Below are 13675 nucleotides of genomic sequence, written 5' to 3' on the forward strand. Positions count from 1 at the left end.
CTCCCCACCGCCATCCCACACCCCTGTGCTAACCCTCTTTTTTTTTTTCTTTCACAGCTGTAGCCTATTATCAGCTCTTTATCCTGTCTGCCCCTGACTCTTAACTGTTCCTTTGCCCAGATCACCACATTTCCAATCTGATACCTTTCAGCCTGTGCCCAGCCCCACCACTTTCTGCTGGATCCTGCTGGATCTTGCTGGATCTCGCAGCCTGGGTGTTCAGCCACTGCTTAGAGAAGTCCTAAGCTGTATCCACCTCTAGGCGGAGCAATTTCTTAAAATACTGCTCAGCTTCCTTGTCCTGCTTCTCCTCATGGGAAAACGAAGAATTCTATCTGAAACAACAGTGCATTTCATGAAGAGTTACTTTATGCTGTCCTATTTGATGACAGTTTAAAGTTCAGGCAATTAATTAAAATTTTCTATTTGTACTCAAGAGATGGTATTAAAAAATGGAAGTCAGAAAAGCTTCTTATTTAATAAGAAAAAAGAATTTGCAACTGTTAGGACTTACTTATATTTACCATTAGTTATCATGTTGTAATGTGCCTTTTGCCACATTTCTTTTTGAACAGAGTCTGACAGTAATTCTGAGTCCGATACAGAAGCGTCTGAGGATGAAGATGATGAGGATGATAAAGATCAAGATGAATCAGATACAGATACTGAGGGAGAAAAAACTCCACTGAACCTGAATAAAACGTCATCCTCTGTGAAGAGCTCTTCCATTGGTCTTGCAGCTCATTCCACCCCACTTAATCTCCAAGTGGCAAAGACCCCCAGCTCTGCGCCAGCTGCCTTATGTCCCGAGTCCCAGCCTGCATTGCTTCTTGGGACAGCACCATCTGCTCTTACTCCAAGTACACACTGTGGTATCTGAACGTCTTTTGTTATAGAACAACATCTAAGTGGCACGTGTTGTAAAAGTAGTTACAGAAGTAGTTTAGACATTGGTATTGCGTATCTCAACGTAAGAAATAAATGTTTTACAGTAGGAGCAGTCATGCAGTGGAACAGCCTCCTCTGGGATGGGGTAGTCCCTGTCTCTAGAGACTCCCAAGACATGTTTGGACAGGGTGCCAGATTCTCTCTTTTAGGCTCTCTTTCCCATGAGATGTTGGTCCAGATGTTGTTGTGAGGTCCATCTGACCTGGGTGGTTCTGTGATTCTGCCCTCTTTTCATGGATTTTTGCGACAGACATTAATATCAATCAGCAGAGTCTCAGGGCATGAACATTATCCAGGACATTTTAGCTCAAGTAAATTTTTGAGAGAAGGTAGGATGAAAAAAAGCCAGAGTTGGTATTTGTTACATTGAACTCTTCACTTAGTCTTTATTATTTATGATTTTTATTCTACACTAGTTACTCTTTTCTGTTTCTAATTTCTATGTATTATAGTTTTTACTTTGAATCTTCCATTTCTGTCCCTTCCTCAACAAATTTAATAGCTGTGTTTAGTTAAAATATAACTATATAGCTTGTTCATTCAAAATTCTCAGTAGAACTTAAGGATTACATGCAAAGAATTATTTTTAAAACATTCAAGAGAAGTGCATTTAGCATTTACCTCATGTTACATAGTATTTGTAACCTGTCATTTGGCAACTAATTTGTAAGACTTAGTGCCTGCTACTGCTACAGAAAAGAATGCATTTTGGAAGTTACACTTCTCAATTTTTGCATGGTAACAATTAAATGAAATTGCTTTGAATTAGAAATTTGATATTTAATTAATATACAACTATGTGGATTTTAAATCAGGACATCAGCTCATATTTGGATTCAGTGGAATTAGAATTTCATTCCATGTCATCAAGACCATTAACTTTGAGGCAGTGTAATGGGGTTTACTTCTTTTTCCCAGAAACAGGCCTAATAATCACACAGTTTGTAGAAGATTTGCTGTGCAATAGGAGTAATTGAAATTGTTAGACTACAAAGTTAGTTTTTTTTGCTCAGGAGTCTCTGTGGTTTCACGGTGCGTTAAAAACGCTGACAGCAGATTTTCGTCAGTTTACAGAGATGGGAGATAGACTACATTAATTTTTTATCCTCATTTCAGGTGTAGTACTCTTTCCTAGTGATAATCACCTTAATACAATTCAAATATTGCTGTATCCATTTTACGTAAAGCTGGTCAGTCAGCGAAGAGGCCTCGTGTCTCTCCTGTGTGTCTGTGTTTCACTGGACAACTCATGTTTTAAATTCACATGTGCTTGGACATGCAGTTTCCCTCGATCGGCTGTGCCCATAAGAAGGAAAGCAATAGTCAGTCATGGTAATTTAAGGCTACAGCCGTGTGCCCGATACTTTTGGTGCCCAGGCACGGGCAGTTCCTCAGCACTTTCTGCGGAAGGCTGTCAACTGCCGCTTCCAGACTGTGCAGCCTACTTGGTTGGCGGCCTGTGCCAGGGTGCCAGATGCCTCTCTGCCTGGCTGTAGGAGGCTGGAGCAGGTTTCAGGGGATCAGTCAGGTAATGATACCCTCTCATGGCTGTTTCCACAGGAAAGGGAGATGTCGCATTCTTTACACAAGGTCCAAACCGCCTTTTTAAGGAACACTTCAAAGTTTGTCTGTGTGCACAGTTCATGTGCAGAGCTCTCTGAGAGGCCCGAGACAAATATTGGCCTTTGATAGTCCACTAACCCCATGCATGGCCATAATCTCTTGTCAGACTGTGGGTTCAGGCTCTCGACCAGCACTGAACAAAATGTCTGTTTGAGCTCTGAAAAGCTGGAATAATCCTGGAAGTTTTCCATGTCTGGCAGTTGACCGTAGTGTCTGCACAGTGCTGCTCAGAGCTGAGCCTGGTGTAATGTGTGGGTTTTTAAAGGAGGGAGTGTGCCCATTTGCAACATCTTTACTGAAAACATGTCAGTATGGTCTAGGAGAGAGAAACCAACGTACAAGAGATTATTGTAGCGCTGAGAGTGCCAAATAGGGCAGGGAGTTCAGTGTGGCATCATTAGCCTTTCTTCTGTTTACAGTTTTAAAAGAATAAGTAAAAGGCAACTTAGAGGAAAATATATATCAAAAGGAGAATAATTACATTGATTTTCTTGGTTCTTGAGGTATGTAGTGGTTGGAATGTAAAAATGATCTTTTGGTTTGGGGATATAATGAAAAAAGTATATTTTAGGAACACAATTTCATTTGTGTAAAATCTCTTAGGTGTTAATCAGAAATTCTGTTCTAGGTATTCCGAAAAGACGAAGAGTAACAGATGAACGGGAGCTACGTGTTCCTCTGGAATATGGGTAGGTTATGGATATACTTGATATTCCTTAAAGGAAGATGATACCTCCAAAAGTCAATTGGTAAAAATATGAGAGTTAGAAAATTTTTGAGACTGACTAGTAAGAGGGATTCAGTGATTTAGATTTGCAGCTCACAGTGACTCTGGATCTCTTTAAAAGTGTCAGCGTATTTCATATATTGTTTTTTGTGCATCGGATTTGCTCTTTTGCAAACATGACCTGTCTCTTAGCAGTTCTGCCACTGGAAGTTAATCCTGATGGTTAGATCTGAGCCAGTAGAGAATCCAAATAACTCCCTGAACTGTAGTTCTAAGCCATTTAAAATCTGGTAATATGTAAGTAGCTTAACATAAATGAATCTCTGTATAGTCAGGGTTTGGATACTATATCATAACTGTTTCTGGTTTTGCTTGTCTAATGATAACTTGTGCACATTCCGGACATGTGCCTTATTCCTCTTATGTAAAAAATCTTAAGTTGACATTAATTACTTGTTTTTCAAAAGCATATTGTGTATGCAACTGTTTCATATTACTATAGCTGGCAAAGAGAAACCCGAATACGGAACTTTGGTGGCCGCCTCCAAGGAGAAGTAGCGTATTTTGCACCTTGTGGGAAGAAGCTGAGACAGTATCCTGAAGTAGTAAAGGTACATTGTTTTTTTTAACTGCCACATTATAATGCTACAGAGCATGGTTGCAATTAAAATATGCCATTTTTTCTTTCAAATAAAGATCCTTAGTTCAAAATATCCTGTGATAGGATTAATGTATCTCAGTCTGTACTGATTTGATCTCCTGTGAATGCATATCCCTTTGACAGAATATGCAAAACGTTACACTCACAACATTAGCTGTACATCAACGCTGGGTTGTAATTATTTACAAGCTGAAGTGGAAAAATATGTGATTTTTTCAGTATCTCAGCAGAAATGGAATAATGGATATCACAAGGGACAATTTCAGCTTCAGTGCAAAAATAGGAGTGGGTGACTTCTATGAAGCCAGAGATGGACCGCAGGTATCTGCTTTTTAAAAAGTAAAGTCTTTGATCCAAGGAACATTAACTTAAATTTAGGTGAAGTAATTTTTGCTACAATCTGAAGCATTGCCTGTTTTCAGCTAATTATTTCTAAAAATCGTGCCTATTTCTTACTATTAGTTCTATTGAGATGCTGAGAGCGTGATCCTGGGCAGCACTGACAATCACTACTCTCAGTGATTTTATTAGGAGGTGGCAGGAGTTTGGCCTGCCGTGCAATCAGCTCTGAGCCAGGGGTTTTCGGGTATGAAAGAATTTCATACAGATTTTATCTTGGTCAGCCTTCAGATATTTCTAACTAAAGCTCTATTTCTTCCTCTACTGTATAAACCTGATATTGGTAGTAATATACGTGTATGCTCTAAATCACATTCTTTTCATGTATTCATATGCATTATATGTATAAAATAGGTGTTTGAATACAAGTGTTCCCTGTATTGAGAATTCTGTCTGAGCCTACTGAATCATGAGGTTGTTATGGGAAGGAATATTGAGTTCTACCAGTTAGACTTTACCGGTGGTAGAACTGATAAGCTTTGTGTGGGGAAACCACATAAGGATAAGTAACATTAGGATTTTAAGGAAATTAAAACTCTGCTTATGCTGGACTGTTACTATGTTTGGGTCATGTTGCTACTTCTTTAGGATGTGTATGAAAGTTTTTGGACTTTTGTCAGGGAATATATTTACTTCTTTAAACAACAAATATCCTGAATATGTTCCTGCAGGAATGTGGGCAGACACCACATGCTCTGCAATCTTGAATTCGGGTGCTAGTTCAGCCATATGTCCTTGCGATTTATAGTAGAAATACGTAATGTTTACACAAGTTAAGTTCTGAAGCAGGAAAGGTGAATTCATACTAAGCAGCTATTTCCAGGTGGTGATACCTGGCTTATGGGGTAAAACATTGCTGAATCCTCCACCTGTTTGGTCTTCATAACACAACAGTTAGAATTTTGCATATTTGTGAACTTCATTACCTACCTGCATGGCTTGATGGAAATTGTTCCTTCTACTGTGAACATAACATAATGCTGGGGTATCAGCTGTCTTTGTACCTTGTCACTGTTTAGTGTCTATGTCCCATGTTCCTTCATTATTCACATCTCCTTTTCCAGTTATCTCTTTCTTCTCCCGTTAATTGATGAGGTGATTTGCAAATTTTGCCCTTCTTTGATACTTCAGGGTGAAAGCATTGGAAAGGACAGGTTAGCAACATGAATATTGAGTTGCTCTGCATCTCGCTGTAGTTTCTACTCGTATCCCCACTGTGGTGGGTTCCACTAAAACTTGGCTGGGCAAAGGAGAAGTTTGCTTGTGAAAAAAAAAAAAGGAGCAGGCACTGAGCGCAGCAGTTTCAGATGTTCTAATGTGTTTAACATTTCACGTGTGAGGCTTTGAACGAGGAGATGGTAATGGAAGCAGTTGAGCTACACTCAGTGTGATAACATGCATGTGGTGAAAAAGTGTGTGATACTGGTAGGTCGTGAGGACAATTTACACCCTTTTTACTGAAATTTTGTGGTTTGTCCAGCCTCTGAATAACATGTGATAATCCTCTCTTCATGGGTGCCTGGAGGTAATTCTGGGAATTTTATTTGGGCTTTTGCTGTGGTTTTCATTATTCTGTATAGCCTGCTGTGGTTACTGTTCCTTTTCTTTGTTATATATTTCTGTCACCTTTTGAGACATGCGGCATGCATCCACAGTGATTGGGGGAGTTTCACAAAGCTTATAGGTGGAACAAGATGTGAGGAAAATATGTGTAAATGCTAAATCAGTTCTGTTGAAAAATTACCTGTAGCAAACAAAAAGTACATGGATTACCTGCTTCCGATACCATCTGTTTCTCTCTTTCCTGGCACACAAGCAACCAGATATTATGGATTATTCAAAGCAGTGATTAATTTCTCTAACAGAGCAGCATATCTGGCAGAAGGGGGTGGTGAAATGGTAGGGTTAGAGGAATGTTTCAGGTTTGGCAAACGTGGAACTTCAGTAACGGGACCTGGTGGTTTTAGACTGCTGTGGTTTAGGAAGATTGTTGTGAATGTGATGTGTCTGATGGAGAGGACATCAAGGAGTTTGAGTTATCATGCAGAGAAACACTGCATCAGGTGGTAGGTGGGAGGAGTGGTACTGAGCTGTGCCCTAACGCTGAATTATCTGACATTGACAGATATGTAACAGGAGAATCCATCATAGACTCATGGAATGGTTGAGGGTGCAAGGGACTGTAGGAAGTCATCTTGTCCCCACCCTCTGTTCAAGCAGAGTCACCCAGAGCCAGTTGCCCAGGACCATGTCCAGGCAGCTCTCAAATTGCTTGACAAACCGAACCTCTGACAACAGTGAGTCAGGTACTGGACAGGGAAAGGACAGAGCACGCCTTGGTCCTACTCTTAGAAGTGAAAGATGAATTACCATCTGTTGAAATGGTAGTGGGTTTTGGATAAACAGTCAGTGATGGTGCATTGTGTGCGCAGTGGTATGGTCATGATTCTGAACAGTTTGTTTTCAGAAATACAGCTAAAACCAAAGCCCTTTTGAATGATCGTAAACTGATTGATGTATTCTTGAAATGCTCTTAACTGGGAGTGGTTCAGACTTCAAGAAAAGGTATCTATGCGGATGCCAAGAGTTTCTGTGGAGTCTGAATGTTTCATTAGAAAAATGCCACTTGTTTGTTGAATCTTACATTAAACATTTGTAATTAGGAAGAATAAGCAGAAAGAATTAAAATATAAATCGCCAGAAGCAATTTAAAAGCATATTTTGTGGTACAGCAATTTGATTTCAGTATATATGTGCATATAAATGTGGCAACTTGTAATGCAAATGTAATTTTCTGGACAGATATTTAATTTATGTGTTTTATAAGTTACCAGCTTTCATTCTTGCTTTAGAAAACATTTTCAAAATCTTCTACAAAACTTTAAAAGGCAAATTGTTGGAGTAGTCCTGAAGGATACTTACTTAGCTTCCTTGTTTTCCCTGATTAGTCAAAAATTTTGGAAAATGGTAAAATATGTTACAAGTTCGAAACGTTCAGTCAAAGAGGCTCAGATAGACTGTGCCTCGGTTCTGCAGAGTAGATGCAATGAACTTCACTGGTTATCAGTTAAAGTAAAGCTATTTCTATGTGAGGCCATACTTGGTATTTGTATTAAAGTATTTCAGTGTTTGCTTTTGATATTCTACAAAAAGTCAATAGTAATAGTGACAGAAAGACTTGAGTGTATTGCTGCATACTTTTTTTAGTTAGAGAATATAGTAAACATAACTTGTAGTTCAGATAGGATTCCTAGACGTTACAAACTTTTGATTGCTTCAAGTTGGCGCAGAAATTAATTTTCTTGCAGTGGGGAAATGGGCAACTAAATTGTAATAAATGAAACTTCCAAGACTAAATTGAGCCTGTATATTTTCAACTCAGTTGTTGAGATCCACAACACCCCAGAAAGCAGTATTTGAAAATACACTGCTGCATTTGCTCCTCGAAATGTATGTCAAAGTTCCTAGAAATGCTTACAGTGGGAGGACAGCGACTCAGCTCAACACTTCTTTTCAATCAGGTTGAGAAGTGGGTTATGTGAAAGTGGAGTTGTTATTTTTGAGTTTACATATAAAAGAATTTATTCTGCCTTTTAAAGAGGGTTGAGCAATAAGCGACTTGATCAGAAATAATTAAAAATAACACAGTAGAGGCATACCTGCTGGGTGATATCTGTGTGTGTCACTGGATGATCTCCAGCATCTCGCAGGGTAGTACAGCTTACAGAAGTTGGTCTGATAAGCTCTGGATGTATGCCTTCTGTGCATCATCGAAACACTGCTCTCCCAAAACAGTACATGACAGCTCTTGCATATCTTAATATGTAACATATTGGGGGGGAAAAAAAAATCTCTTGCTGTTCATGTTCTCAAGTGTCTTGGATCTGTTTTTCCTTTTTTCTGATCTGTGCTTTTAATACCTGTCTGTGAAATGTGTCGATTAAAAGGGTATGCAGTGGTGTCTTCTGAAGGAAGAGGAAGTCATTCCCCATATCAGAGCTATGGAAGGGCGTAGAGGACGGCCACCAAATCCAGACAGACAGCATTTGAGAGAGGAGTCCAGAGTGAGACGACGCAAAGGAAGACCTCCGAATGTTGGTAGCACTGAGTTTCTGGACAACACTGATGGAAAGCTTTTGAGAAAGCTGCAAGCTCAAGGTAAGAAGTCTGTTACGGTTCTCATGGCCAGAGGGTGTCATTAGATACAGAGGTAATGATTTTCCTAAGGAGGAGTGATATGTTCCAGTAGGATATTAGTATACACGTTCTATTTTGGGAATTTGTCACATGCTTTTATTGAAACCTTTTTCAAGATCAGTAAATGTATATGTATGATTCAAAGGATGGAGTGCGTCTGTAAATGCATGTCTAAGGGCTTACTCTGCAGACACTTTATTTAGACTTATGAAATGTAAAACATCCAGTCATCTGGTAACCACTCATGTTTTTTAAATTGGGAAAAATTGTTAGATCTTTTTGCCCTGTATCAGCACAAACAACAGTGAAACTAGAAATAAATTTGAGAACTACTAAAGTAAACATTTCTGTGAAGCTTTCAGCTGTTCCAGGGAAAATGTGGTTTTTTGTGAAATCCCCGATTGTGACAAAACTTAAATGCCTGTAAGGTTGAATAGTATCCTAAAATAAGTAATCCCAGTGCTGACAGTAGAACTCTCATGATATCAGGTACTAACTTATATCAAAAGCATGACAGCCTGGTTTGAAGTAAACATCAGGTACGTGACTTCTCAATTTCTGGTTTTCAGCCTGTAAGTGTATAATGTTTTTTGAATGCATGTAATCCAATATGAAACAGAAGCAGTCAGTTTTTAAATAAAGCAGCAGTATCAGCCTGGCCTGATGCTCACTGAATGGATTTTTTCCTCCAAAATAGTATTTTCTTTTCTGTAGAAGTGTCCACGCTCATTTGTGCTTTTGCGGTGGTTGGTGATACGTGAGGTACCACTAAAGGTAGTGGTAGATTGTTGTCAAGATCAACGTCTGCAAACAGATCCACTGTTTCCTGTATGTTTACCTCACTGAATGTCTGGAACATAAACTATATCTTTATTTTTGGGCAACAATGTTTTAATTCTTATTTTCTTTTTCTAACAGAAATCGCAAGGCAAGCAGCACAAATAAAGCTCCTCAGAAAACTCCAGAAGCAGGAACAAGCTCGAGCTGCCAAAGAAGCGAAAAAACAGCAAGGTAAGTATTACTTGTGAAAGTTTGTGCATGCCAGCAGGTGATTTTGGAAAGTATTAATGGAAAGTTCCCTGTCTCATGTTGTTTTCTGCTGGTATTTATTTTCTGTTTGCTTTTGCTTGATAGCTATTATGGCAGCTGAAGAAAAGCGAAAGCAAAAGGAGCAGATAAAGATCATGAAGCAGCAGGTAAAATTTACATGAATGCTAAATAACTTCTTCAAATTATGTTTTGAATTATTGAATTAGGGGTATTTTAATGATTTAGTACAGTATGCAGGTCACAATTGCTCGGATTTTCTGTGTTGCACGTGGAAACAGTTCAGTTCCATAAGGAACTGAAAGGCTGCTAGAAATAAGGCAGAAAATAGTGGCTTTGACAGAACCCCATGTTTCTTATTCAGGGAGATCACATCAAAACATCATGTTTTCTGTGCCATCACTCCCATTTCCATGTATTCCTAAATAGCTCCACCGTTGCTAGCACGAATTTGAATTGAGTTAGTTACGTTGTCATTAATCTGGTCCCCTTAATAAAAATTCTGAACTCACATTGTTAAATGGAAACAATTGACTACAATGGGTGTGAGACTTAATAAAAAGTATATCTCTATAATTTGGACATATATTGAAATGTAAGAGTAAATTTACTTTCTCAATATTGTTTTTTAAAAAAAGAAACCATTTTCTTTCCTTTAGGAAAAAATTAAGCGAATCCAGCAAATCAGAATGGAGAAAGAACTTAGAGCTCAGCAGATTTTAGAGGTAAAAATTTTTGCGCTGCCACTTTAAAGAATGTTGTGATTCAGTAGTCACACATGCAGTTGGGAACGTAACAGCCTGAACTTCCCAAGGCCAGTTCAATAACATATCTTAAAATATTTTTCTTAAAAATTATATATTAACTGCGACACAAATCTGGCAAATGTTTGCTTGAGTTCCCAGCTTTCTACACAGATAATGTGGTGTTTGCTAAAGTTAACAGCATGACTATTCCTTCGTTAGAAACAAGTTTGCAGTAATAGGGTGTTAAAGCGGTGTCATGCTCTCCTCTGTATGAAATTAAATTACTCAGTTTCACGATATGCTAGGATACACGGGAATGCGCCACTAGTTTGCTAGGATACTAGCAAAGATCACTAGTTTTCAGATCACTGTTCCTGGAATGATTAACGGTGATACATTTGCCATTTGTTTATGTACATGCTTCCTTTCTCAGCTGTAATAGCCAGGTGAACCAGTACTGAATGGGACTTGAAATTCTGACTTCTTTTCAAAAAAGTTAGTGAATTGTGAGTTGATTGATTGTGAAGGTTGTGTGGGGAAGAGACCTGTTGCAGTGTACACAATGTGTGATGATGCTTTGAACTTCTAAAGACATGTAACTTTATTTGAATCAGATTGTTTTCAGCTTCCGATGTTGCTGGTATGTGACCTTTTTTTCATGCACAGGCAAAAAAGAAAAAGAAGGAAGAAGCAGCAAATGCCAAATTATTGGAGGCTGAAAAACGAATAAAGGTTAGTTTTGAGGGGCTCCAAAACCAAGAAATGTGTTATGGTGCTTAGTATGTGTTAATGTGTAAAGCAATGAGTTTGAAAGCTTATTCATTGTAATATAAATATTCATTGTAAAATAAATGAATATCCATTCAACTGTAAATAGAGACGGAATAATGTGTCCATGTGTTTGTATAAATACTTATAGCATACACACAGAGAAATTTGTGTATATGTGACACATGCAGACATGTATGTGAATATATAGAGACAGTAATATTTTTGTGTGACGTTAACATAACTTTTGCTTACATGATGCTTGGTTTGCATAACTTAAAATGCTGGTGCAGTCACATTATTCATTAAATTCTTTTAAGCAAGCTATTTCAAACAACTTCTCTGCTTCTTCAAATATTTTTAAGGAATATTATGCCTTAATAAACTTCCAGCAGAAAGTAGTGCTATGCTACAGAAAATAGGTGCTTCATTTCTTGTTTGGCTTTATTAAAAACATGTGTCAGAAATTCTGAACTAACCGAGAGAGAAGCCTAAAGATGTATGTGTCCCTTTGTGTAACCTGAGGAGACCAGAGTGTCCTCTTAGACTGGTGGAGGAATGGGGAGTGATTCTGAACAGTGAATCAGCTTAGCTTGGTTCTTCAGCTCTTCTGTGTCCACAGCTGAAAAGCACCTCAGCAAGAATAGTCTTTTCTAGGCTGTATAAATACAAGACTACACAACTCTTTTCATGAATGTTGGAAAATACAGTTTATACATGGGCTTCTCTTGCTGCTGTGGCATTCCTGGTGTATTTTCCCATAGCAATCCTCCATAACAGGCTTGCTGCCATATGCACTGTGTCCTTCTCCATGGTCAGTTTTTAGGGGTGAGGAAGGGAGAATTTAATTGAGATGTGCTGGTTTTGCATGGCAGAAATGTGCAACTTGGTAAGGGAGTTTTGATAGATCTTCTAAATTCATGTTTGTTTTTCTGTTAAGGAAAAAGAGATGCGAAGGCAGCAGGCTGTTCTTCTGAAACACCAGGTTGGTATACGTTCAGTTGACCAAACACAGAGAATGCCAGTTGCCACCTACTGCTTAAACTATATGGGGGGCGTGGAATTTTCAAAATATGCCCTTTTAGAATTTCCGGGTTTGATTCCTGCACATGTTTTCTTTCACCTTATGATTTGTTGCTTTGCTTTGGTATTGGGGGTCTCTTGGGGGATGATAAAGTGGTTTTATGACTGTGATTTCTGTTTCATAATGTTGTGCCAACTCTTTCTGCCAGGAGTTGGAGAGGCATAGACTAGATATGGTATGGGTATGTTTATTTTTGTACATCTAACACCGCATTGTGATTTGGTTGTGATATGGTTGTCATAGCAATGCATAAAGTGTAGCACTGGCTGCTGTCATTACATACTGCTGCATGGCTTTACAGCACAGTGCATTGCATACATCTGCTTGTCTTGTCTTCTCAGGAAATCCAACATGTCCTGAACATGCACTTAAATTGAACATGGCAATAAATACATGAGGTTTTGAACCAGAAATCTTATGTTACTGATGTCCTGATAGAAATTGGACTACTGTATAAAATTAAGAATTAATTAATGAAGTAAATAGGTAGTCACTCAGATAATTTTTGCAAGCCTTGTCCCATTCACTGCGAATGAATCCAGACATTTTAAATATGGTCTTAATTAGCCTATTTTAGAAATAAGACTGATGTCTTTCCTAAGTTTGTAAGGTACTGAGGAAATTAGCTTTTAGATTTATCAGTGGTAAATATGTAATGCTATAAGTACACAGTGAAACATTAGAATGTAATCCTCGCCTCACTAAATAAGATGATAAAATTCCCCTAGCCTTTACTGAAGCCAAGTTTTTCTCTACAGCTTTTAAGGTGAAACCCCATGTTTAATGCTCGGCTCCTTAATGCTTTCAAAGTTACTGACACTAAGGGACAGGCATCAGTAAATACAAGTGTCGTTGCATATGTCTGTGCACTGCCACCAGCTTGATTAAAACTGGTCTAGAGCTGAGAAAATAAATCACCTTAATTTGTTGCTTGGTTGCAAAAATATTAGTATTTGTAATGTTTGAAAATGACCGGTTTAAAATTTCCGCTGAATTGGCTGCTGAAGAAGTAAATGGCAAGCTCGGTAATAGCAGATGTAAGGTAACTGACCTGTTCCAGCCAACCATTATGCTTTTTGTTCTGCCAGCTTATGAAGGAGCATCACAACTGACCATAAGTAAATCTGTATGCTTCTTTTTTACACTGTCTCCATGTTCATTGCTTTACCTTTTTGCTTTTTATTGTTCTTCTTGATTTGCTTTCTAAACCTGAACTAAAACATGCACAGACTTGGCCATTCTTGTCCTATATTTAGTATTTACTGTGACTTGTCTATTAATGCTACATTTGTTGCTCAGCTTGTTTACTGATGTCAAAGTGTGGATTAGTTGCGTTCTAATCTTACCTGCTTCAATAGGAACGAGAAAGGAGGAGACAACACATGATGCTTATGAAAGCCATGGAAGCACGTAAAAAAGCAGAAGTGAGTACGAAACTCTGAAAGCTGGAAGTTCTCCTGGTTTCAATCTGCATT

The 13675-nt window shown here is 38.4% G+C and overlaps 1 protein-coding gene across 1 annotated transcript in view; it reads left to right on the plus strand.

Annotated features, from left to right (window-relative positions):
* Positions 1–13675, plus strand: part of BAZ2B (bromodomain adjacent to zinc finger domain 2B) — a 111456-nt gene that overhangs the window by 72499 nt on the left and 25282 nt on the right. The window contains 12 exon segments of the mRNA XM_054069332.1: positions 576–872; positions 3200–3260; positions 3801–3909; positions 4179–4280; positions 8306–8516; positions 9474–9566; positions 9690–9751; positions 10262–10327; positions 11015–11080; positions 12057–12101; positions 12349–12375; positions 13559–13624. Coding sequence (XP_053925307.1) covers positions 576–872; positions 3200–3260; positions 3801–3909; positions 4179–4280; positions 8306–8516; positions 9474–9566; positions 9690–9751; positions 10262–10327; positions 11015–11080; positions 12057–12101; positions 12349–12375; positions 13559–13624 — 1205 coding nt within the window.

The sequence above is a fragment of the Cuculus canorus genome, chromosome 6 (assembly GCF_017976375.1).
Source record: "Cuculus canorus isolate bCucCan1 chromosome 6, bCucCan1.pri, whole genome shotgun sequence".
NCBI classification, from domain to species: Eukaryota; Metazoa; Chordata; class Aves; order Cuculiformes; family Cuculidae; genus Cuculus; species Cuculus canorus.